Below are 26,902 nucleotides of genomic sequence, written 5' to 3' on the forward strand. Positions count from 1 at the left end.
AAAAAAATAGGAGAAAATCTTCATGGCACTGGATTTGGCAATGATTTCTCGGATATGACACCAAAAGCATAGGCAATAAAAGAAAACACACATAAATTGGACTTTGATGCACAAAAGTTTTAAATTTTTAAATTTAAGGGCACAATCAAAAGAGTGAAAAGACAACCTACAAAATGGGAGAAAATATTCACAAACATTTCTGTAATAAGGGATTAATACCCAGAATACACAAAGAACTCCTACAACTCAACAACAACAAAGACCCAATTTAAAAATAGGCAAATGACCGGAATGGATATTTCTCTAAAAAATTAAATTAAAAAATATACACAAATGGCCAACAAGCATATGAAAAGATGCTCAATCAACATCACTAATCACTGGGGAAGTGCAAATCCAAACTACACCACCTCATACCCATTAGGATGGCTACTATTAAAAAAAAAAAGGAAAATAAGTGTTTATGTTTTGGTGAGGACATGAAGAACTGGAAGCCTGTGCACTGTGGATGGGAACGCAGCATGGTGCAGCCGCTGTAGAGAACCGCAGAGCAGTTCTTCAAAAAGCTGAACATAGGGGCACCTGGGCGGCTCAGTGGTTGAGCGCCTGCCTTCGGCTCAGGTCATGATCCTGGGGTCCTGGGATCAAGTCCCACATCAGGCTCCTTGCAGGAAGCCTATTTCTCCCTCTGCCTGTGTCTCTGCCTCTTTTTCTGTGTGTCTCATGAATAAATAAATAAAATCTTAAAAAAAAAAAGCTGAACATAGGATTACCACGCAATCCAGCAATTCTACCTCTAGGTATATACACAAAAGAATTGAAAACAGGGTCTCGGAGAGATATTTGTTCAGCCAGGGTCATAGTTAGCAGCATTGCTCACAATAGCTAAAAGTAGGAAGGAACCCACGTATCCATTACTGGATGAACAGAGAAGGAAATTATGGTATTTACATACAGTGGAGTATTAGCCTTAAAAAGGCAGGAAATTCTAACACAGATGCAACATGGATGAACCTTGAGGACACAATGCTGATTAAAATAAGCCCATCACACACAAAAAAACAAAAACACAAATACTGCTTGATTCCACTTGTATGAGGTACCCAGAGCTGCTAAAATCACAGGGCTCAAGATTAGAATGGGCAGCTGCCGGGGTCTAAGTGGAGGGTCGGGGAGCTAGGGTTTCACGGGTCCAGAGTCTCAGATTTGCAAGGTAAGCAGAGTCCTGGGGACAGGTGGCCGCACGACACAGTACACTGAGCACTGCTGAGCATGCGCTGAGCAGTGACTAAGATGGCAAAGTCCACATTCTTTATGTTTTTCCACAATTTTAAAAATTAGAAAATAAAAAGAGGCCTAATTGCAGAAAGCAATCTAAAACTCTGAAACAAACAAGGAAAGAGTTCAATGACTGTGAGGTAGAGAGGGTTTCTAAAGACCAAACCATAAAGATCCCAGACCATATAGATCCCAAACCATAAAGTAATGGTTGATAAATTTGACTCCAATAACATTTAAATTATAACATGAAAGAGACTGGAGAAAATGCATGTAACTGACATAGAATTTGTCTCCAAAATCTAGAGAGTACGTATGAATTCCTATTAAAAATACAAATAACCTGTCAGAAAAGTAAACAAACTGCAAAAGAGACAAGAAGATGCTCAAAACCACTGGCAATCAGGGAAATTCAAATTACAGGACATGTCATTTTATCCCCTCACCTTAGCCAAATCACAGCCCAGTGATGTCGCTGGACAGCCCTGCAGGCAGAAGAGGGAATTGTAAATTCCTTTTGGAGAGCATATGGCTACTTCCAGAAAACTTTAAAATGAGCATGCCTGTGACTCAGAAAACCACTTCTAACCACACACTAGACACGTGGCACCAACACTCTCAGACACACATACAGGCCCATTCACAGCAGCTCCCTGTTCGTAACAGTGAGACGCAAGAAAACCCGCTGCTCCACACATGCCTGCAAGCGCCGTAATGCTACTCCACCTAAGATGGGCAGGAGCCTGTAACATCGGGCACACCTATGCATATTAACACAGAAAATGTCTAAAACAGTGTCAAGGGGCACAAACATAAGTCAAGAAATGATGACATCCCTGTGTGTATACGTCCACTCACACACCTAGAGGCACTTGAGCAATGCAATGCTGCACATCGCTTGTGGGTACAGACGCACGTGGTAGGAGTGTGAGTACTGACGTGCACACCGGCGCCAAAACCACATGTCAGGCCAGTTGCTAATGCCAGAAGGTGAGGGAGAAGGAAAGTGGTGGAGGGGGTGGGCACATGCAGGAGAGCTCAGCAACCCTGGTAAGGTCACTCGTCCGAGAGAAATCCCCAGACCTGTAGGGAGCCTGTGCCCAACGGGCACGCGCCCAGCAGAGCTCACCAAGCAAGGACACCACACGCCTAGTTGCCAATTGGCACCTGCAAAGCCCCAACACTGAGAAGAGACCAACACACAGGAGGGAGCATCGCCCTTCACCCAAGGCTTCCAAGCACCAGGGCTCAGGGGGGCCACAGACGGACCCTGGTGCGTCAGTCTGAGGACCTCCGAGGCAGTGCCGGGCAGTGGGGACGGCCGCCACATGGAAGCAGGCACGGCGATGGCCAGGTTGGCGCAGTCGAAGCCCAGGGAAACAGCTGCTGCTTTTGGACGGAGGTTCCAAGGGTGTTTAGACCCAGAGAGAATGTATCCACAATCTTAAAAACCATCAACACACATCTACCCACAAAACAATGACAGCTGACCGGCAGTCATGGGTGCTCTGAGCACCGAGCGCAGCGTAGAGAGAGAGGCACCTGCCCAGGCCTCTGGGGCTCAGCCTCAGCCCAGGAGGCACCCCAAAGCCAATGGGAAGGGAGCCTCCCCCTCATTCATTTGAAAATGGTTTCCTCGACAGGACACCTGCACCCCGATGTTTCTAGCAGCAATGTCCACAATAGCCAAACTGTGGAAGGAGCCTCGGTGTCCATCGAAAGATGAATGGATAAAGAAGATGTGGTTTATGTATACAATGGAATATTCCTCAGCCATTAGAAACGACAAATACCCACCATGTGCTTCCACGTGGATGGAACTGGAGGGTATTATGCTGAGGGAAGTAAGTCAATCGGAGAAGGACAAACATTGTATGTTCTCATTCATTTGGGGAATATAAATAATAGTGAAAGGGAATAGAAGGGAAGGGAGAAGAAATGTGTGGGAAATATCAGAAAGGGAGACAGAACATAAAGACTTCTAACTCTGGGAAATGAACTAGGGGTGGTGGAGGGGGAGGAGGGTGGGGGGTGGGGGTGAATGGGTGACGGGCACTGAGGGGGGCACTTGACGGGATGAGCACTGGGTGTTATTCTGTATGTTGGCAAATTGAACACTAATAAAAAATAAATTTATTATAAAAAAAAGAAAATGGTTTCCTCAGGGGATGAACATATTTAATCCCTGGGAAGACATACAACTAAACATGGAAATGTCTACAAAAGTCAAACTTTCCTCATCATGTGTTGGGTTATGATGAGGAGAATTTGTCAGAACAACCAGCACCCTGAACATGACTGCATCTAACATCACATTTGCCCTGAGGGTTGTAAGTTTATAAATGTAATGGAAAAATTGATTTAGACCTGTGATTTCAAATGGAAAACATAATAAATTTTTAAAAAAAAAAGTATTGGAACATTTTAACAAATTTATGATCCACCATATTCACACTTTAAGTTACTGGATACACATTATGTAAGTCCTTAGGAAGAGCCAGTTACAGTGAATTTATAAAAGAAATTTTAAATGTTGGACAATGACTAAGTTTATGAAATGGGATAAAGCACTATTTCGAGTCATCTTGAAAGTCATGGTTAAAAATTGCTAAATGTAGGGACGCCTGGGTGAGCATCTGCCTTCGGCTCAGGGTGTGACCCTGGGGTCCTGGGTTGGAGTCCCACATCGGGCTTCCTGCATGGAGCCTGCTTCTCCCTCTGGCTGTGTCTCTGCCTCTCTCTGTGTGTGTCTCTCATGAATAAATAAAATCTTTTTTTAATTGCTAAATGTATAATTTTTCATAAGCAGAATCTAAAATTTTTTTTCCATTTTACTGAGAAATAATTGGCCCACATCACTGAGTGTGAGGTGTACAGCAGGTGCTCTGATTTACACCTGCTGTGGTCACATGACAGGTCTAGGTAGCACCACTATCACCCATAGATGAACGTAAAAAGGACGTGGTGAGCTCCCACCACCCGCTCTCTGCAGCATCCCCATGTGTCACCCAGCTCATTGCATCCCTGGTACTTCCCATCCTGATGTTGTAACTGAACTTTGTCCATTCTGACCAGCTTACCCGAGCCCTTGCCCCCAACCCCCACTTTTGGTAAACCACAAAGCTGACCTCTTTCTCTATGCAGTTGGCATTTTGGTTTGTTTAGCTCTGGTTTTGGATTCCACACTAATGTGAGGCCATATGGTATTTGTCTTTCTGTGCCTCACGTCACTTAGCATAATGCCCTCTAGGTCCATCCGCATTGTCGCAAACTCATCTAAATTTTTTAAAAAGAAGGACATTTGGGGCAGCCCAGGTGGCTCAGTGGTTTAGCGCCGCCTTCGGCCCAGGTGTGGTCCTAGAGACCCAGGATCGGGTCCCATATCCGGCTCCCTGCATGGAGCCTGCTTCTCCCTCTGCCTGTGTCTGTGCCTCTCTCTCTTTCTCTCTGTGTCTCTTATGAATAAGTAAATAAAATCTTAAAAAAAATAATGACACCTGTGTATTTGTGACTTTAATAAACTGAATGTTAATCCTTAGAAACTAAAACAGAAAAAAAAAAAAAAGAAACTAAAACGGTTTCTGAATAACATTCCATGCTCAAAACCCACTCTTAAGAGTAGCAACAAAATGCACATTCATCATGCAGGATTTCCTTTAAAATCAGATAATAAGAATTACCACCATTATTCTCACTTAATCATATTAAAGAGTCCTAGGGAACATAAGAGAACTTGAATGAGAAATGAAGACATGAATAGACATGGTGGTTATTTCCAAAGACAATGATCAAACTCGCAGGAGCCTGGTCAGCCTCGCCCGGGATGTTGATGAGGAGCTCAGCCTCAGGGGTGGGCCCAGGGCTGCGAGAAGGCCAAGGGCAACTGTGATGCCCCTCGAGGGTCGAGGTCTGCGGGCCAACAGCACCAGTGTGAACATTGCCAGCAGGATTGCAAGGGACCCTCCCCTCACTGCAACATTTGTGGAAGACAGAAGATAGCATAGAGCCTTTGAGGAAAAAAGGGCAGAGCAAGAGCAAATGCAAGGAGAGATAACAGGTACACAATGGCTGCTGGCAGGTGCAGTGATCCCACCACGTAGGGAGATCCAGGCTCAAAACAGAGCTGGCTGTAAGCCATCCATTAGCAAAGACCAAAGCACAACTCCACCCAGATGCAACCTGCACCAACACACCTGAGCCCCGCAGCGTGACGAGAACAAGAACACAAATGTGCACAAGTGCAAGGGACCCCAGACGTCACTGCTTGCAGATACAGGAACATCAAACACTCCCATTACGTGGGCCTCTGGGAATACAAGCCACTGAGAAACAACTCTGAAAACAGGAGTGACCAAAAAAAAAAAAAAAAAAAAAAAAAGAGGAAGAAACAGGAGTGACCTACAGAAACAAAACCACAATATCTGATTTATAAAAAGCAGGGGAAACCCTGGATAAATGGTAAGATACACTGAACTCCTGGATGGACAGACAAAACATGTATCTTTAGAATCCGATTCTCACAGATCAACTTAGAGATTCTCCATCATTGAAACAATATCCCAAGGGGAATTCTTGGAATTATAGCAAATCGATCTCAAAATTTATCTGGAAAACGAAACAGGCAAAAAAAAAAAAAAAAAAAAAAAAACTGAAGAAATATTCAGAAAAGAAGAGCCAAAGGGATCCCTGGGTGGCTCAGCGGTTTAGCACCTGCCTTTGGCCTGGAGCGCGATCCTGGAGTCCCAGGATCGAGTCCCAGGATCGAGTCCCAGGATCAAGTCCCACATCGGGCTCCCGGCATGGGGCCTGCTTCTCCCTCCTCCTCCTCCTCTCTCTCTCTCTCTCTCTCTCTCTCTCTCTCTCTCTCTCTCTCTCTCATAAATAAATAAATAAATCTTTAAAAAAAAAAAACAAAAAGGAAAGAAAGAAAAGAAGAGCCAAGAGCAAAGGACTCATTTAAGGAGACATTGGAGCCTTTGCTCCGAGCTCAGCAACTGGAGATACACCGACAGAGAGAGCAAGCACCAAGCGAGTTTGGATCGAAACACAGAAGCAGAGCCCTTAAGCACAAAAATGCTTAAGGATGTGACAACAGAACCATAACCAAATGACAGGAAACTAAAGAATTTTTAAATCTGATTTACAGAGGGCGAAAAAAGCAAACCATCATTCAATGTCTAAGCATTTGCTCCAAGGGAATAATCAGGGGTGTGGTGAAGATGCACGTACATCTTGGGTCTTCTCTGTAAAAGCAAAATTGGACCTAAACTACATGCTTGACCAGAGGGGTTGGGTGACCCAGGCCCGTCCACATGGCAAGGGAACCGCATCTGCAGAGTGCACTCCGCGTGGGGGTGGCCTGCATGCGGCGGAAGCAGGGTGCCGGTGACATCCCTGCAGGATGATCCCAGCTGTGTATTTCTAAAACCTACACATAGAATAATCTTGGAAAGAAACTGAGTAAGATACTGACGGTGGTTACCTCTGGACGGTGAGACTGTGGGCCATGGTTTTTATTCTTTCCAATGGCAGCATTTTAAAGTGAGAGAACCAATAGTTTTTATTTACACAGGAAAAAGAAGTGTTTATCCTTCACTGGAATTAAAAACCGCAAGATAATAATGACTCTGACGTCCTTGGAGCACAGACGTCATGTTAACAACAGCAGCAGTATTAACAGAGATGGTCTCAGCACGCGTCCTGGTCTCAGCAAGTGTTTCTCGGTGCTGACTCTTCCCGAGGTCTTAGCTCTAGAACAATCCTGGAGGGCAAGGTGGTGGTGCGAGTCAGGGAGGGAGGGGACGGTGGGGGTGGGCTCCCTGCCTCCAGGGCCTGCCGGGTAAGGAAGCGCAGTGGTCTTACTGCGCAAGGCAATGGCAAGGCATCCACAGAGGGACCCCGTAAAATTAAACAAGCTCAGTGCGTGCCGCATGCACACCCCAGACTCGCCAGCCATGGGGACTGAAAGGGGAGCGGCCGGAGGTGGAGAAGTCAGTGCCCTGGGACATTATCGCCCCTGGTGGCAGAGCTGCTGCGAAGCCAACGATGTCAATACAACTGGTGGGAAACGTAAGGTAAGGCCTCCCCTCCAGTCCGAAAACAACTCGGCAAAATGAAACAGCACCGCACACTTAGACACTTGCGGCCGGTCCGCACTGGGAGTCTGTCACATTGAAATAACACAAAATAAAGCAGCCACCGTCACACGGAGAGGTGTCACGGGATGGTGGCTCATCAGCCAGACGAATCGCGACAGCGCAGACGCAGAGGAGCTCCGCACCGACCGGACCCAGCCTGGAACGCGGCACCAGGTGGCGGTGCAGAAGGTAACACCTTAGGGGACTTCGCCGTGGTGACACCACGGGAATGACAGGCTGGCAGAGCCAGGAGAACATGCTAAGTGGGAGCAGTGAGACCCGAGGGGGCACGTTGGGAGTGAATATCCCAAACAGGCTGCCTGGAGCCCCAGGAGTCCAGGTCTGCATCCAGCTCAGAGTGTGACCCCGGGGTCCTGGGATCAAGTTCCGCATCAGGGGCCTGCTTCTCCCTCTGCCTGTGTCTCTGTGTCCCTCTCTGTGTCTCTCATGATCAAATAAAATCTTAAAAAAAAAATGTCCAGAACAGACAAGTCCATAGACAGGAAGGAGGGTTGGGGTGGCCAGGGGCTGGGGGGCCAGCAGGAGGTTTCCCTGGGGAACTGGCGGAAATCTTCTAGAATTAGGTTGCAGCAATGGCTGTGCCACTCCACAGCCACGCTAAAAGCCACTGAATTACACACGCTGTAAAAAAAAGTGAGCATTATGGTACATGAGTTTTACCTCAATGCGCTGCTATACAAATAGAAAAGAGGTGACATACAAGTATATATGACACACGGGGATCTGGGCCCCAGAGCACATGGAACCCCCACGTGTGATCATCACCCAGCTGCCAGGTCCAGGTCACCTTCAGCACACGGGGCACAAAGGGGTAATGGGCTGGGGATGTGGGGACACACACAGCAGACCAGGGACAAAAGGACACAGGGCATCGGGACGCGCAGACACAGCAGCCCGTCCCCTGCAAAACCCTCTCTCCCCCTGCACTGTGCAACAGCCCTGGTGGGCTCCCTAAACAGGAGCTCACCCCCCAGACACTGGGGGCCCAGCCGAGGTCACCCTGCCTTTCACCAGCTGTCTGTGCCGCAGCCCCTGGGATCCTGTCACAGGGTCACAGCCAGAGCCGGTGTCCGAGGCCTTACTCCACCTAGCCACACCCCACAAGGCCGCTCTTCTAAAAATGCCAAGACCTGCCAGAGGAGGGCGGGAAGCCACAACCACTGTGCATCTGAGAGGAAGGAGGAGGACAGGGAAGCCCCCACTGCCCCCAGCCCTAATTCCCAGCCCAACATTAACCTGCATCTTGGTAGTTACCCCGGGCCTGCCCCTACCTCCTGCTCTTGCTCCTTGCGGCCCCTCCCAGGACACAGCCCTGCCCCAGCCGTTCAGAGGGTCCACGCTGAGCTGTGGGGCACCATAGACCCAGTAGGCCCAGCAGTCCCCAAGCTTATCAGCCAGTGTTTCGGGACAGCCATTGGAACCATGACACAAGGCTGGTGAGGACGGCCTGGGGTTGGAGGGTCCTGCCCTGCTGAACCTCACAATTGTTCCCTGGGACATGTTGTTTTACGGTGGTACATGGAGTCCCTGGCCCACCCCCAGGTGCAGCTGGCAGCTCGATCTAGGACTCCCATTCCATCAAGTGCAGCAAAGGGAAGAGAGCCAGGGTGACCACTTCTCTGCCACTGACAGCCTTCGCCAGTGCTCCTGACCCAGCACGTCCCTTTGACTTTGAAGAAAACCTCAATTTGGACAACACATCCATGAGAAGGGTCTGGCGTGCAGGTGCCCATCCATCTCCTCAGAGATGCTGTGACCCTGGCAATGGTTGTTCTGGCTCCAGGCTGAGCTGAGCTCCCTCCCAGCCCCAGCCTGAGGTAGGAAGCTCTTCAGAGGCACCACTCAGCCCCTTTTAGGAAGCTCAGGCCCTGTTGAGGCCAGGTTGCTGGGAGTGCCCTCTCTGCCCCGACATGAGCCCCCCGGGCTCCACAGGCCTCTCCTGGGGAAACCTGAGCCCTGGACCACCAGAGCTAGGATCCAAGTGTGAGCCTGCACCCTCCTGGCCACTGGACTTCGGAAAGACACCACACGCCTGAGCGTCCAGTCTCTCCTCCGTGATATGGAAATAACAGCGTGAGAGTTCCATGAGAGAACCCTTGGAAGATGTGCCTGACAGTATCAGCACCTGCCAGTGGCAGCGGTGCCGGCACCAGCATCCTCAGAACTACCACTGCTCTCCTCAACGAGGGGGTGAGGAGGCGAGGGGCTCCCCGGGAGACCAGCATCCACACTGCATGACCCTGCCTAAGCTCACACAGGCAGGCTAGGGGTCTCTGGGCCAGGACCCACTGAGGAGCCATGCCACTCAGGCCACAGCCCAAGGAGACCCAAGAGCTGAGCGGGCAGATGCATGGAAGAGGCAGCACCATCTCCAGGAACTGCTTTGTCACTGACTTCCCAGGTACTGGTTCTTGCCCAGGAGGCTGCTGGCAGTTGCCATGGAGACAGCCTGTGGGTCTTGGCCAAAGATGCCTCAGCATCCTCTCAGCTTCCCATCCCACTCTCAACCCAGAGCTGAGCAGAAAGCACAGACGTAGGGCCTGCTGGGCCCACGTCCCCTGCACCAGAGGCCCTGAGCCTACGGTAACCCAGGCAGCCTCGGGGAGAGAAGAAGGGCCAGGCCTGGCGTGGGTAAGGCCCTACTCCTGGCACCAACGGCACTCACGTGTCCCTCAAACAAAAACACTATGGGCTGTCTACTGTGCACTGGGGACTCTCAGAGGTCAGCATAGGGACCCCCACATTGTAGAGGAAGAAACATGTTCAGACAGTACACTCAAGTGTCCAGCTCACAACTCAGGAAACTATGGGGCTGGGACACTAGCCAGGGCCTCAAGCCACATACTGACACACATGCTGAGGTCAGTCCTCTGTACCATAAGTGTCAGTCCCTGCCCAAAGCACAGAAAAGTCCAGACACATGTGGCCATTCTCCCCAGTCACTTCTCCTAAATAGGGCAGGACAAGAGGGAATCCTGCAGAGTGGACAGTAAGAACTACAGGCCCCAAGCTCCTTCAGGGCACAGTGAGTGACCCTTGCAGGGATGTGCTATGCAGCCCCTCATTCTGACCTCCCCGACCCTCACCACCCCTACCTGCACTGGCACAAGGTGGCCCCTCAGGTGTTCATCAAGCCTTTGAGTTGCCCAGGCTCACAAGAGGCCTACTGCTTTGGTGAAGTGCAGTAAAAACCTGATCAGTGAGGTCATCGTGACCTCAGACTCTCACAGCAGCCATGGATACCCCAGGGAGAGACACCTCCAAGTCACTAGCACAAGGGACCCTTAAGGGTCAGGTTCAGAGATCCAGCTAAAACATGGTTAAGTAAGATCCAGTCTCAGAAAATACTACAGAAATGTCCAGGTTTCAATCAAAACTCATTCAATGAAAACAGGAAGATTTTAAACTGAATGAAAAAAAGACAATCAACAGACGCTAACGCTGAGATCAAAGAAATGCTAGATATTGAGGCAGTTATAAAAATGCTTCCACAATTACATGTATGTTTGAAACAAACAAAAAAAAAACCAAAGTATCAACAAAATAAAAGATACAAAAAAGAATCTTATAAAAATTTTATAATTGGGGGCACCTGGGTCATGCAGTCAGTTAAGCATCCAACTCTTAATTTCAGCTCAGGACCTCAGAGTTAAGAGATGGAGCCATGTTAGGCTCTGTGCTCAGCAAGGAATCTATCTGCTTGAGAGTTTCTGCCTCTCCCTTCCCGCATGTGCTCTCTCTCTAAAATAATAAATAGGGTGCCTGGGTGGCTCAGGTCATGACCCTGGGGTCCTGGGATCAAGTCCCACATCGGGCTCCCCACTTCCTGCTTCTCCCTCTGTGTCTCTCATGAAATAAATAAAATCTTTTTTAAAAAATAAAATAATAAAAAATGAATAAGTAAATATTTTTTAACATTTATAACTGAAAAATACAACAACCAAAATGAGAAGCTAACAGGATGGGCTCAACATCCAAATAGAGGAAATAGGAAGAAGGAGGAGGAGGAGGAGGAGGAGAAGGGAGAGAAGGAGGAGAAAGAGGAGGAGGGGGAGGAAGTGGAGGAGAAAGAGAAAGAGGAGGAGGAAGAGGATGAAGAGGAAAAGAAGGAGGAGGAAGAGGAGGAGGAGGAAGGGGAGGAGGAGGAGGAGGAAAAGGAGGAGGAGGAAGTGGAGAAGGAGGAGGAGGAGGAAGAGGAGGAGGAAAAGGAGGAGGAGGAGGAAGTGGAGAAGGAGGAGGAAGAGGAGGAGGAAGAGGAGGAGGAGGAAGTGAAGGAGAAAGAGAAGGACGAGGAGGAAGAGGAAAAGAAGGAGGAGGAGGAAGGAGAAGGAAGAGGAGGAGGAAGAGGAGAAGCTGGAGAAGAAGGAAGGGGAGGAGGAGGAAGCGGCACCAGTACTCCCTGGTGCTGAAGAAAAAGAAGTATCAACCCGACACCAATACCCAACAAAAATATCTTTCAGGAATGAGGAAATCAGGACGTTGATAGGTGAAGAAATGCCAAGAAAATCTATCACTTACCCTAAAAGAATGACTTAAAAATAGTCTTTAGTCTGGGACGCCTGGGTGGCTCAGTGGTTTAGCCCCTGCCTTCAGCCCAGGGTGTGATCCTGAAGACCCGGGATCAAGTCCCACGTCAGGCTCCTTGCATGGAGCCTGCTTCTCCCTCTGTCTGTGTCTCTGCTTCTCTCTCTGTGTGTCTCTCATGAATAAATAAATAAAAATTTAAAAAAAATAGTCTCTAGTCAGAAAGGACATGATGGAAACAAGGAATCACTGGTCACCCCGAAGGAGGCACAATGGAAAGATTTAAAATAAGGGTAAAAACCACACAATTTCTTTCTCTCTTTGAGTCTTATAAGTTATGTTTGACAGTTGAAGCAAAGTTAGAGCCGTTCTCAACACAAGCAGTGGACGGGGCGCCTGGATGGCTCAGGGGGATGAGCGTCCAGCTCTTGGTTTTGGCTCAGATCACCATCTCAGGGTCATGAGATCAGCCCTGAGTCAAGTTCCCCACTGGGCATGGATTCTGCTTGAGAATCCTTCTCCCTCTGCCCCTGCCCACCCTGCTCACACACGCAGTCTCTTGCTCTCTTTCAAATAAATAAATTAAAACTCTTAAACAAAATAATAATAATAATAATAAATTTAAAAATAAAATAAAAATAAAAATAAAACTCTTAAACACAAGCACAGGGGATCCCTGGGTGGCTCAGCAGTTTGGCGCCTGCCTTCAGCCCAGGGCGTGATCCTGGAGTCCTGGGATCGGGTCCTACATCAGGCTTCCTGCACGGAGCCTGCTTCTCTCTCTGCCTGTGTGTCTCTGCCTCTCTCTCACTGTCTTTCATGAATAAATAAATAAAATCTTAAAACACACACACACACACACACACACAAGCACAGGAAATATGTAAGGTGGTTATATTACCAGTGGAGGAAGGTGATGGGACTCAAAGGTACAGAAAATTTCTATGCTTGTGGCAGCCCGGGTGGCTCAGTGGTTTAGTGCCGCCTTCAACCCAGGGCATGATCCCAGGGTCCCAGGATCGAGTCCCGCATCAGGCTCCCTGCATGGAGCCTGCTTCTCCCTCTGCCTGTGTCTCTGCCTCTCTCTCCCTCTCTCTCTCTCTCTTTCTCTCTCTGTGTGTGTGTGTGTCCCTCATGAATAAATAAATAAAATCTTAAAAAAAAAACACAGATAAGTTACAAAATCTGTTCAAGTAGCCCAGGAGAAGACAAGAAAAACAAAATCAGAGACATAAAAGAGGGAGGCCAAACAGAAACAAAAAACACAATGGACTCGAGTCCTAACGCCAATAACCATACTGCTTGGAACTGAACTAAGTCAAACAAAGGAGGTGGCAAGGAGAATAAACAATCATGAGCCACCTGAGGGCTGTCCACGGGAAAGTCACTTCACACGTCATGAGACAGACAGGCTGGAGGTAAAAAGGTAGAAGAAGACATACTGTGCTGATATGAGCGAAGGAAAAGCCAGAGCGACCGCAGTGTGTCTGCTAGTGTCGGCTTCAGGGCAGATCAAACCACCAGAGACAAAGAAGGACACACAGCGGCGGCGCTGCCCACGCGCCCAGCAACAGGGCTGCAGGATGCCGGACAGAAGCTGGCAGCCTGGAAAGACCAGCCACCCCCTCCCGAGTTACAGGGGGGCCCCCCGCAGCGCCCTCGCGACGGCGACCGAGGCGGGGGACCGAGGCGGGGGGACTGAAACCCAGCCGGGACGCCCGGGACCTGGGGAGCGCCGTCTGCAGCCAGCGCGGGCCGCACCTGCGGGGCCAGAGGGGGTTGGGGCTCCCGCCCGACCTGGCCCGGAGAGGCCCGGAGAGGCGGACACGCCAAGGCCAGGAGCACGCAGCACAGCGGAGCCAGAGCGGAGACCGGTAAGGAGACGCCCCGGGGAAATGTCCAGACGTTCGGAAGCTGCACAGCACGCCGTTAAGCCTGCGGGTCGGAGGAGAAGTCTGCGGGAAAACTTAAACACGTGCGGGACTGAATCACCGGGAAAACGCGGCCTATGGAAAGTGTGGGTGCAGCGTGGGCCGCGCCGGGAGGCTGGCTCCTCACACGACAGGCACACATCCACACATCGGGAAGGAAAGGAAACATCTCAGATCACTAACCCAAGTTCCACCACGAGAACTGAGGGAGAGTAAAACAAGCCCGAAGCAGACCAAAAGCAGGAAATAATGACAGAATAAGTGAAATTGGGAAGAGAGAGAGAGAGAGTGAAACTAAGAGCTGGTTCTCTGAAGAAATCACATAGTGGATGACTCCCAGTGGGACTACGGGGACACAGAGACGGGCACAGTGTTCCAAGAGGTGAGGCAGGCTGTGCACGAGGAACGGAGCAGCCACTCGCTTGGGAATCCGATGGTGGAGACCAAGCGGACCACTCCCCTAAACAGCACAAACCGCTACAACTCATCCCATGTGAGAGACATGATTAAAATAGCCCATTAATTGTTAAGGAAATTGAATTCATAATTTTAAAACTCCCAAAAAAGGAATTGTCAGGCCCAACTGGATTCACCACAGAATCCTACCAATTTTTAAAAAATATTTATTTATTCATGAGAAACACAGAGAGAGAGGCAGAGACACAGGCAGAGGGAGAAGCAGGCTCCACGCAGGGAGCCCGACGTGGGACTTGATGCCAGGACCCCGGGGTCACGCCCTGAGCCAAAGGCAGATGCTCAACCACTGAGCCACCCAGGCATCCCAGAATCCTACCAAATATTTAAAGAGTTCACAGCATTTTTACACAACGGTTTCCAGAAAGTAGGATGGCAAGGGGAGCTCCAGACTCACAGTATCCTGACGTAAGACCTGATCAAGACGGTACCAAACCCAAAACAACTGCAGAGCACCAACCCTCATGAACACAGATACAAGAGTCCTTCACAAACTACCAGCATGGGGACGTCAGCAGGGTGTGACAAAGAGGTGCAAACCACGCCCACATTTACCCCACAAGGCAAGGCTGGTTCAGTATGCAGAATCCATCGCTGTGATCACCATATCCCAGAGCCCAGAAATCACGGGATCTGATGCAGAAAGAACATTTAATGAAATGTGACCCTGATTCACAACAAACATCCTCAGAAAAATAGGAACAGAGGGGAGCTGCCTCACCTGAGTCACAGACACCTGCAAAGCTGAGCGTGAACGTCTGAGTGTCTTCCTCCTGAGAGGGGAACCAGACAGACGTCCACTCTCTACCCCTACTCAGCACGGTGCCCTCTGTCCTGTGAGTGTGGGAAGGCGGGAAAAGCCATGAGGAGGCAAACAGTTTGGAACAAAAGAAATAAAACTGTCTCTACTTGCAAACGACATAGTTGTCTACATAGAAAATTACAAAATACCTTAAAAAAAATATCCCCTAGAACTAATGAATTCAGCAAGGTTGCAGGATGGAAGACAAGCGTTTAAAAAATCTATTGTCTTTCTAGATACTGGCAATGGACATGTAGAAACCAAAATTAAAAACAGAATACAAAAATAAATAAATAAATAAATAAATAAATAAATAAATAAATAAAAACAAAAACAGAATACAACTGCACTTCCACTCAAGCAAAAACACAAGAGAACTTAGATGTAAATCTTACGAAACATGTGCAGGACCTGAATCCTGAAAACTGCAAAATGCTGAGTAAAGGAAGTCAAACAAGGTTCACACGGAGAGACAGACCATGCTCACGGATGCGAAGATGCAACAGAAAGAAAGATGTCCATTCTCTCAAATTAGCATACCAGTTTTACACAGCTCCTATCAAGATCTGTGAATATACTGACAAGATTGTTCCAAAATCTTATATGAAAGGAAAGAAAAAAGAAGAGTTAAAACAATTTGGGGGAGAAAAAGAAGAAAGTGAAAGTAGGGGGCCTGCATCTACGTGATTTTAAGTTTTACGAGACCACAGCAATGAAGACAGCGCAAGTCTAGTGTGGGGCTGGATGCACAGGTTGGTGGCACAGAAGAGAGAATCCCAAACACATCACTCAATCATGCCCAGATTGTTTTTGACAGAAGTACAAAAGAAAAAAAATTAAGGGAAGAAATAGAGCCTTTTCAACAAATGGTTTTGGAGCAACTGGACATCCATCGACAGGAGGGGAAAAAACGTATCTCGGCCTCCTCTTCAAACCTGATATAAAACCACCTCGACTCAGGTCACAGACTTAAAAGTGACATGTCAAACAATAAAATTTGTAGGAAGAAAAAAACACAAAAAAACAGAGGAGAAAATCCTCAGGACTGAGGGTTGCCAAAGAGTTCTTAGACTTAAAACTGCAAGCCCAGCCCATGTACAGAAAAGCTGGTAAACTGGACTTCATTAACCCTCCAGTCTTCTGCTCTGCAAAAATCCCTTTTGTAGAATGAAAAAATAATCTACGTATTGGGAGAAAGTACGTGCAAGTCACATGCCTGACAACGGACCGGCATCCAACAATTCCATTTCCACTGAAATGGACACACAGACGGGTAGACAGATGCAGCAGAGGCTGTCCAGCACCACTGGTCGGTGGTGAAATGCAGAGCAAAACCACCCTGAGATTCCGTGGCATGTCTATTGGAATGGCTAAAACAAAAAGTGGTGACAACACCACATGCCAGCGAGGATGCTGAGAACCCAGAGCCTTCACACATTACTAGTGGTAACGTAAAGAATGTGAGATAATACCACCTCTCGATAGCAGTTGGGTCATCACACTCGTGGGCATTCGTCCCAGAGGAAACACGTTCACGTGAAAACCTGCATAGGAATGTGCATGGCAACTTGCTTGTGTTGTTTCAAAACCTGGAAGCAACCCCGTGAGCAGGTGAGTGGTCAGACAGACCAGGAGCCACGGATGCCTCTCAGACCTTCCCCTTTTGCCTTGGCCAAGAAAGCCAGTCCCCAAAGGTGTGGCTGAATTTCTATAATGTTCTTAAAAATACAGGGGGATCCCTGGGTGGCTCAGTGGTTTGGCGCCTGTCTTCAGCCCAGGGCGTGATCCTGGAGTCCCGGGATTAAGTCCCACATCGGGCTCCCTGCGTGGAGTCTGCTTTTCCCTCTGCCTGTGTCTCTCCCTCTCTCTCATGAATAAATGAATAAAATCTTTTTTAAAAATAAAAATAATAATAAATAATAAATAATTTAAAAAATAAAACATTATGGAAATGGAGGATGGATTTGTGACTGCCAAGGGGCCAGGGAGGGCAAGGCTCGAAGCCAGTGTGGCACAGCCACGGGGCCACAAGGCACAAACATCCACCTGGGATTTTGTGCCTCCGTCTCATCACTGTCTGTGTATATTGAGAATCTACAAGTAGCTCAAAATATTCAGTTTTTCAGGCAGAGGTGCTAATAGCGGCACATGGCTCGACAGCGGCAGGACTATCGTATCAGAGCAGCTGCCAGCTCAGGACACCTCGTCGCTCTCAGGAGCCAGGGGCCACCCGGGGTCTCTGGAACCCTTCTGCATCCACCCCACCTGGGTCCCCAAGGAGGAAATGCACCATCCGGTGTGGGGGGAGGCCCAGCACCCACCCCCACCCTTTGCCCCGCCCATCCTCAGTGCTGCTGCTTGCTTGGGGCCGCAGAGCAGATGCCCACAGGGGATAAGACAGGGCCCACTGTCAGAGGAAGGGCAAAGGGCCAGAGGAGGATGAGTTTCAGCCACACATGCCAGCCGTGGCAAACAGAGGCCTGTGTGCAGTCCCAACAGCACCCTGTGCCTCTGGGCTCAGGTGGGCTCCCTCTCTCCAGGCTGGGTTCCAACCCCACAGGATTGGGTGAGCATATCAGCAACGGGGCACGAGGCTGATAGGAACAGAAGAGCCTGGGGTCTAAGCACCATCTGAGGAACGGAAACTGTGTCCCCCACCACCAAATCCCTACATGGAAGTCTCGCCCTAATGTGACTGCATGTGGAGGTCACAACACTGGGCCCTAATTCTGTAGGACCCCCCTGTCCTCTGAGAACAGGAAGAGATACCAGAGACCTCTCGGTGTGCACGGAGACCACGTGAGGACAGCGCGACAGGTAGGTGGTCCACAAGTCCAAACCAACCCTGTCAGCACCTAGTTTCAGCCCTGCAGCCTCCAATGAATGTCTGTCGCTTGAGTCACCCCTGCCAAGCTGACCCCACACAGCCCTTCAAGGGAGCATGTCTGTGAGCAGAGAGATGGGTCTGTCGAGGAGCTCCGGATGGAGTGCCTCATGGGGCCAAAGGATGAAGAAGCCAGAGAATAGGGCAGGAGCTGGAGAGAAGCCACAGAGGGCCCCCCATCACCTGGGGGGGGCAGGGGACCCAACACACCAGCTCCTGCCCCCCAGCTGGTGTGGTGGGGGCTCCTAGAGGGTCTCCTCAGGTAAGAGGCCGAGATACAAAGCTGGGAAAGCAGGTGCTGAGTGGGGAGCAGCAAGGGGTGCAGGATGGTGCTGGCAGGGCAAGTGGCAGGATGCCCTGGGCCTCCTGAGAAACACTGTGCTCTAGGTCCATCTGACAGCAGATTGGTGGGGGGTGGCCCAGGTAGGGGAGGGAGGCACAGGGTCGGGAAAAGCCCAGCCCTGCTCAACCCAGTGGTACAGCCTGAGAAGGGCCCAGGAGCCGGGGAGGCAGGGGGCGCAGCTGCTCAGTGTCCCCCCTTCTGCACCGGCTCTGCCACCACCAGCCCCAGGCCCAGCAGCAAGAAGACATTCACAGCCATTCTTACGTCAGTGTGAATGCACAGCTCCCGGCTCACCAGTGTGAGAAGAGGTGGTGAGGGCAGCTGCCTGAAGCAGGGGGTGCTGGGGGACCCTCTGGGCAGGACTGTGGCGCCTGGGGTAGCAGAGCCTGGATAGGAGGCCACAGACCTGCAGGAGCCCAAGGGAACAGAGGCTTCCAGGCCTCTCCCAAGCCAGATGGAAATGTGGATTTTCATGTAAAAGTTCCTTCTTCTGCTTCTTTTTTTTTATTTTTCAGCAGGCTGGCTCCATGCCCAGGGTAGAGCCCAACGAGAAGCTTGAACTCAGGACCCTGAGGTCAAGAGTCAGACACCTCGGGATCCCTGGGTGGCGCAGTGGTTTGGCGCCTGCATTTGGCCCAGGGCGCGATCCTGGAAACCCGGGATCGAATCCCACATCGGGCTCCCGGTGCATGGAGCCTGCTTCTCCCTCCGCCTGTGTCTCTGCCTCTCTCTCTCTCTCTCTCTCTCTGTGACTATCATAAGTTAAAAAAATAAATAAATAAAAAGTTTCACTATAAAAAAAAAAAAAAAAGAGTCAGACACCTCACCAACTGAGCGCCCAGGTGCCCTGAAGCTCTTTCTTCTGAAAGGTTGACAACTAATTCAGAGCCCATCTCAGAACTCTGGTTGCGGCTCCCCAGCCCACCAGGCGCAGACCCAGGACGGAGCAGCCTGGCTGTGTCCCCTCCCTTCCCAGAAGCCGCCTTCCAGCACCCTATCCCCTCCCAGCAGCCAAAACTCCACTGATGTCCCCAGGCTGCACCACCCACCTCTCCTCCATCCCTCCCTGAGGAACCTGATGGGAGCTGGGTGGAGGGGGCCCAAGTCTGACCCCCGAGGCTCCAAGGCTCCCTCAGGATGAAACCTCCTCACTCTCTGTCCAGAGCTACCTAGGAAGCAGCTGGCTGTATCTCTGCCCTGGGCTCCATGGCAGCAGGTTTGCAGAGACCGGGCCAATATTCCCTCAGGCTGCTGTGTTAGATGGCATGGAAAAGGTGCTCCCAGGTCATGCAGTGCCCCTGAGGCATCTGCACACTGACCTGAGGCTCCTGCCCAGAAGCCCTCCAATGCCCACCACACATGGGAAGGCCTAGGCCCAGCCAACTTTCAGGACACCCCAGGACCAGAGCCTGAATCTGGAGTCCGCTGCCCGCAGCACAGCTCAGCTCCTGAGGGCCAACGATCTGGATCCCCTGCCCTACCCAGGATCACTGGGCCCTTGGTGGTCCCCCTCAGCCATGCCGCTGGACATAAGGCGGGAGTGGGGGTTCTGTGGGCACCGCCTGAAAAGGGGCCTGAGTCTGGCTGCTTCCAGCCCCAGAGAGCGTGAAGAACCCCAAAACAGAGGAAGAAGGGGGAAGGGGAGTAGGAGAGAGGAGACATGAGAGGCGGCAAGCGGAGGGGAGTGAGCCGGTCCTCTATAAATACCAACCCCGGGGGCGTGTGCTGCTGAGGGAGGCCGGGATTCCACCCTACCCACCTCCTTCCAGTTACATAAGCCAGCTCAGAGCTCCAGGCCTGGCCCCAGGGACCAGCAGACCCCAGGAGCCCACAGTCAGCAGGAAGGCACCGGGCGGGAGGGGGGTGGGGTGCACACAGCACCTCGCCCCGTCCATCCCCAGCCCACTATGGGGGTGGACTTCTCCATGATACCACAGCACCCTGGGGGCCACAGAAAGGTCTGGATCATCAGTGATGCCCCTGGATGCTGCCTAGAGGACCTGAGACTTCAGCAGCCTCCTTCGGCTGCTCCGGGGACCACTTGTTAGAGCTCAGCCCCCCTCCCCTTGGTCCCAGCTACATGTTGAGGAGGCTGTTTCCAGCCCCAGGTGAAGACAAGGAGAAAAAATCCAGCAAACCCCCAACCAGACCCAGCACCAACTCAGCAACCACCAACCTGACCAGGTACTACCCTGACCAGACCAGGCATAGAGACCCCCAGGAACCCCCTGACCTGACCAGGCATAAAGACCCCCCCAGGAACCCCCTGAGCTGAACAGGCATAAAGACCCCTCCAGGGGAGCCAGCTGCGGGCCCTCAGCGTGCGGTACCTCCAAAAAAAAAAAAAAGACCCCTCCAGGAACCCCCTGACCTGACCAGGCATAGAGACCCCCCCAGGAACCCTGACCTGACCAGGCATAGAGACCCCCCCAGGAACCACCTAACCTGACCAGGCATGACATGACACTGCTCGGGCGCCCAGGGCTCGGACACACACGGGGCAGCCCACGTCCAAACCCACTGTTGCTGGGCACTGAGATATGGTGTCTCTTGTCATCTCAAACTCACACACACACAGGGTCCCCCTGTATTCAGGTGTGAAGTCACCTGTCATCAGCTCCCTGGTGTCCACACTTGGATGCACAAGTCACTGCTCACCTGGGTCCACACCTCTGTACCCCTCTGACCCAGGGCAGGGGGGAGCACTCTCCACAGCACTCTCCTGCACCTCACCACCTTCTTTAGCCAGGCCTCCTTGGTGCCAGGAGGCAGGCTGTTCATGTCCCCTGCTTGACAGGAAGCAGCAGGCCTACTGGTGGCCAAGGGCTGGCCACACGACCAAACTCCCCTCCCCACCCCAATGCACTGCAGCCCATTCCCCCTCCCCTTCCCACAGGAGGCCCGGTCCAGGGAGGCAGGACCTTGAGCTCTAATTACATGTCCTGGAAAGAAATCCCAGTTTAATTTGAAGTAAAATGAGAAGCTGCGGTTGGAAAGGTCCCCTAGAGGAGCCAACCACCTGAGCTGGGACACATTTCTCTGCTGTCCCCTAGGACCAGCAAGGAAAGCACCAGGCTGAGGCCATGGCAGGAGCAGGGCTACTCAGGGCTTGGAGATTTGGGCCCTCCGCCAGCAGGAAGAGGCCCCTGGGGTCTGAGGGGACCCTACCCCCACCCCCCGCCCTGAACACCAGCTGGAATCAACCCTTAGGACCAAAGGTGTGGCGGGGCTTCCAAGGGGAATGGGAGGATGGAGACAGTGAAGGGGGCAGCATCAGGAAGTCACACACAGAGGGGCTGCGGTACAGGTGCCACACCAGGGTTGCCTCAGGGTTTCCTGGGCACCAGGACCAGGCCAGTGATCCCTCCAGCTGCAGCGCAGTGCAAGGCCCCAGCATATCCAGCCAGCCCTGCACCCAGAGCCCCCCATGGCCCCGCGGCCTCCTGCATAAGACCCACCCACCCTGCCTGTTCCTCTGCAAAGCAAAGTGCTTCTCAAGGACCTTCCTGACCCCCACGGAGGGACAAACTTCATCCTCAACCTGCCCAGGCCATGTGCTTGCCACTGCTCTTCACCATCACCCCCAGGAGAAGGCAGCCCCCCTGTCATCACCGTGTCCCTAGCAGCTAGAGCATTTGACAAGTACCTTCCAAGTGCACGAGGGGGTGGACTGCTCCACACGGAGGACAGGAGGGAACGTGCACAGAGAGGAAACCAAGGAGGAGGTGGGAGATGGGACGAAGCCATTCTCTTCATCTCGCCATCCCTCTCCCTGTCCCTCCCCGTCTCACACCCCGTTGGTCCTTGTACATCAGCCTCTAACCTTCTCTCTGCACTGCATCTTAGCCCGCATGTTGCTTCCGAGTTCACCAGTCACACAACAGTCTGAGTCCTGGTGCAACGACGACGCTGCTTCCTCACAGGCCAGCCCAGGGCACACTTAGCTCCACCTCCCCCACCCCACCCCACCCCGACCCCCACCCCCACCTCTGCTTCCCACTGAGAGACCCAGACACCTACGCATTGCACCCCCTGGTGGCACCTCCCCTCATCCACCCAGGATGTCTCTCCAGCACTTGCTGTCTACGTCCCCTGCTAGTCCTTGCCTCCTGGATGAGCCCACAGGCTCCAGCCCTCATCCTGCCCCTTCATCTCCCTTCTGCTACTACCCCAGCTTCTGCCTTGCTTTGCTACAAAACACCCTGGAAAAGAAGAGCCACCACAGGTGCTCACCACGAACCCCTCCTCCGTTGCTGCAAGAGCACTTCCTGGCAAGCCACTGTCAGGACCCCACCACGTGCACGCTGCTGAATGCCATCCTCAACTGTGCATCCTCCTCCTGCTTCTGTTCAAGAAGAGCTCCTCCTTCCTGAAACACCATCCACTTTCCTCTTGGGGTTCTCCACCCACTTCACTGGCCAGTCCCAACCCACAAACTCAGGTCCCTAGGCTCAGAGGGCGGCTTCCCCAGGGATCCTGCCTAGTCTTGGGCTCAGATGACCAGAAGTTCGCCTGTGCCCTGCGCTGACACCTTCACCACAGCCTCTCTAAGTATCTAAGTGACTCATCCCTCACATCATTCCAAACTCACCGTGGAGGATTCCCCTGAGCATCCCACACGCAGCAGCTTCCCAGGCCACACTCTGCACCCCTTATTGCCACTTGCATGCGGGGAACTAAAGGATGGAGTAATCTTCATGGCACCCCACCCGCAAATGCAGTGATATATTGTCATATATTCAGGGGCAGGGGTCGTGAGGGCCACAAGGAAACATCTCACGTTAAGTGAAGTGTAATGTTCTAGGAAGACTATCCACAATAAGAAGAAACAGCAGGGCTGGGGAGACTGTGCCCCCCGGAAAGCTGCCCACAGGCCTCAGGGGTTTTGTCCACTGCTGTGTCCCCAGTGCCTGGCAGAGGCTCAGCAAATTCTGCATAAATGAGTGCTGAGTGGTCAACAAATGATTAGCAGGCAGGTGCGTGGACGAGAGGGCAGACAGAAGGACCACAGGCAGGACAGCCCTCAGCTCATTCCCCTGGAGCCAGGACAAGGTGCTATGCCCCCTACCACCAAGGGTGAAGCTAGGCTTGGTTTACAGGTGGGTGTATGAGGGAGAGAGCATTTCCTGAGGCAAGGTCAGGACCCCACCCCGCCCCAGGCTCCTCCCATGACCTATTCACCAGCCTCAGAAGCACAGGGTCCCCAGGTGGCCTCGAGGGACAAGCTGGGCTTCACCAAGCAACAAGGCCTCCCCAGCCAGTCTCCCCTCCCCACCCTGGGCCTCCAGCCCTCTGAGCACCAATTAACTAAACCCTAATTAAAAACAACAAAGTAATGAGAAGTAATGCCCCTCCCATGGCCACCCACAGGGACCTCAGCTCTGGGGCGGCTGGGTCAGGGTAACTCCCTGGATTCCCCACCGGCTAGCACTCACCCCAAAATGGGCCTAGGGCCTCCTTCTAGCACATGCCCACGTGCAAACACACCCAGGTGCATGAGTCCCTGTGAGCTGCAAGCAGGAGCAACAGAGCAGGTTCCCCGTGCGACTCTGGGCTCCCGGGTGAGCCTCCTCCCCACCTAGGGGCCCGCTCCCAAGCTAGAGCCACCTCTGGGGACAATGTGCAGAGAGAGGGAGCCTGGAAACCACTGGTGCCAACCCTGGCCCTCTTCCTGCAGACAGAGCAGAGGCTCTGCCTCCCCGAGGAGAGACGCAGAACAAGGCCAGAAAGAGAAAAAGAGCAAGAAAGAACAAGAGGAAAAGACAGAGATGGAGAGAGTAGAGAGAGAGAGAAGGTGGGAAAGGCAGAGACAGGACCAAGGAAGTACGGCAGGGAGAAGAAGGAAAGGAGGCAGAGATGCAGAGACGGGTGAGTGGACGACAGAGCGCAGGAGAGAAGGGGACCCAAGAAAGAGAAAAATCAGAGAGAAAACAAATGCACAGAGAGAGGGGTCTCCAAAGAAGGGGCAGGACCGGGGACCCCTCGCTGGGGCCAAGGTGAGCCCATCCTCTACCCTCCTGTGCGTCACTGGGCACAGCTCCATGGAAGGACCGGCCCCCTGACCTGAAAGCAGGATGCATCTCTCAGAAGACCAGGGGTCCTGCCAGAGCGTCAGCAGGGGCTGCTCTGCCTCCCTGCCTTGCTCCCAGAAGCCCAGACACTCTACACCTTGATGGCCTCCCAGGGGCAGGACTAGACCTCCCAGACCGTTCCCTGCACCCCTGCTTCAGTAACCCGTTAATTCAGCAGATGGTCTCCTCTGACCCCTCCTGGGGTCACCCCAAGCAAGGCTCCAGAGACACCCTGAAAAATAAGCACTGTTGTCCTCAGGGACGCATGCCTAGAGGGAGGGAGCAATATACACAGGGACACTCCTGGACACCCTACCCGGAGCCCCGTGGACTGAGCCACACTCACCTGCACACCCCCACCAGCATCGTCTGCGGGGCTGTGATCTCCACCAGGCCTCAGAGGAATTTTGGCAAATTCACCAACACCACCCCCACCAGGGAGTGGGAGTGCCCCAGGCTCAGGCAGCTGTGGGCTGCGTCCACCTTGCCTCAGAACCCCACTTCTCCCAGCAGAAGGCTTTCCACTCCTCCTCCCTTCCCAGTCACTATGAAGCATGGAAGGGAAATCAGCCCCTGGTGCAGAAAAACTACTAATTCAGATTCCAGAGGCACCCATCCCATCGGTGGTGGTACAGGGAAGTGCATGGGCTCTGGCACAGAGGGCAAGCAGTCAAGCGGTGCCATCCCTGCAAGACAGCAGCCAGCTGAGAGGCCCTGATGCTCCCTGTTGCTCCCTGTTGCTCTCTGATGCTCCCCAATGCTCCCTGATGTTCGCTGATGCTCCCTGATGCTCCCTGATGCTCGCTGTTGCTCCCTGATGCTTCCTGATGCTCAGTGATGCTCCCTGATGTTCACTGGGGGTGCCCAGACACTGCGGCCGAGCCATCACCACCTGGAGCAAACAGGGACAGGGCAGGCAGGCACCCCGAGAGGCCGTCTGCGGGAGCCCAGAGGCTAGTTAGCCAATCTGCGTCCTCTCACACGCAGGAGCCCGTGGAGGCCTGAGCCCCAGACCTGGGGCACCTGCTGTGCCCTCCTCCATCCCCGCCTTCTGCCCAAAGCACCTCTGCACACGTGCTCACTGCACGAAGGCAGCTCAGCCCAGCACAAGGTCAGAGGCCATGTTCACAATCACCAGCCTTGGGAAGGAGTGTTCGGGGCCACAGCAAGGCCTGCTCCCTCCCCCTGATCTGGGCTCTGGGTCTTTCGAGGAGGAGGAGGACCAAGGCCCCAGGGAAGAGGAGACTGCGGTCCCTGGGGCATGCGCTGTGCAAACAGGTCCTGTGGAGCCAATTCCCCAAGCACTCAGCCACTGCACCCCGAGCAAAAGCAACAGCTCTGCTCCAGGGCTAGGGACAGACAGGGACCCAGGGGACCGGCTCGCGGGCGACAAGCGAGGTGCCCTGCCTGCGCCTTGCGCCGAGCCCATCCTCCTGGACTGCTCTGGGAACCACAGACCGGTCACTATCGAGGGCCATTCGGGGAGGAACGTAGTGGGTAGGACACACTGAGGAAGCGCATCAGGCGCACGAACTCATCCCAGCGCAGCGCCTGCTCTAAGAATGTGCTTCCGCGGGCTCCCCAGGCGGGAGCCAGCGCACCTCCGGCCGACCGCAGGCCGACCTCGGATGCGGCCTTGATGGTGGACCTCCGTCGGACGTTGGACGTTGGCAAGGCTGGAGCCCACAGCCCCGCCCCTGCCCCGGGAGCCCCGCCCCGCCCCCTCGCCCCGCCCCGCCCCTCGCCCCGCCCCCACGGAACCAGCGGGCAGGGCCTGTGGCTCTGCAGCAGCCTCACCTGGGACCGAGCACTGCCAGTGAGCCCTTCAGCCAGGATGGCCACCCTCGGGCAACAACCCGGCCCCAGAGCGGGAGGGGGGGCGGCCAGCCTGTCCTCACGCAGCCGCCCGCACCCGCCACACCCGCGCGGCCGGGCGTGCACATTGCGGCCCAACCCCCAGCCCCAAGCAAGGGCGCACCCTGGGCCCTGGCCGCCTACCCTGTGAGAACCACCACAAAGTCCATGACGTTCCAGCCGTTCCGCAGGTAGGAGCCCTTGTGGAAGACAAAGCCCAGAGCTATGATCTTGATCCCCGCCTCAAAGCAGAAGATGCCAATAAAATAGGGCTCTGTGTCGTCCTGGGGAGAAGCAGAGAGAGGATCGCCACCACCCCCGAGGCTAGCAGCCACACCGCAGCCATGGCCCCAGCTCTGACTCCCCACTCAGCCTCGCCACCCACAGACATCTCCAACTTGGCCCTTGCCTCTAGCCAGCCTGCTCCTCCGCCCTGTTCCCATAGCCAGTGACATCCCAGTCACAGTGGGGAGGGGTCCTGGGACAGCCCACCCCTCAAAGCCCTGCAGCAGTTGACAGCATTTGTGAGCTTTCCTATACTCCATCCAACACCCCGTGTGTTAAGCACTGTTCTCATCCTGTT

The 26,902-nt window shown here is 52.8% G+C and overlaps 1 protein-coding gene across 1 annotated transcript in view; it reads right to left on the reverse strand.

Annotated features, from left to right (window-relative positions):
- CACNA1B (calcium voltage-gated channel subunit alpha1 B) overlaps positions 1-26,902 on the reverse strand; it is a 197,860-nt gene that overhangs the window by 166,438 nt on the left and 4,520 nt on the right. Inside the window, exon 3 of the mRNA XM_055334477.1 lies at positions 26,464-26,603. Coding sequence (XP_055190452.1) covers positions 26,464-26,603 — 140 coding nt within the window. The remainder of the gene's footprint in view (positions 1-26,463; positions 26,604-26,902) is intronic.

The sequence above is a fragment of the Nyctereutes procyonoides genome, unplaced genomic scaffold, assembly GCF_905146905.1.
Source record: "Nyctereutes procyonoides isolate TBG_1078 unplaced genomic scaffold, NYPRO_anot_genome, whole genome shotgun sequence".
NCBI lineage: Eukaryota > Metazoa > Chordata > Mammalia > Carnivora > Canidae > Nyctereutes > Nyctereutes procyonoides.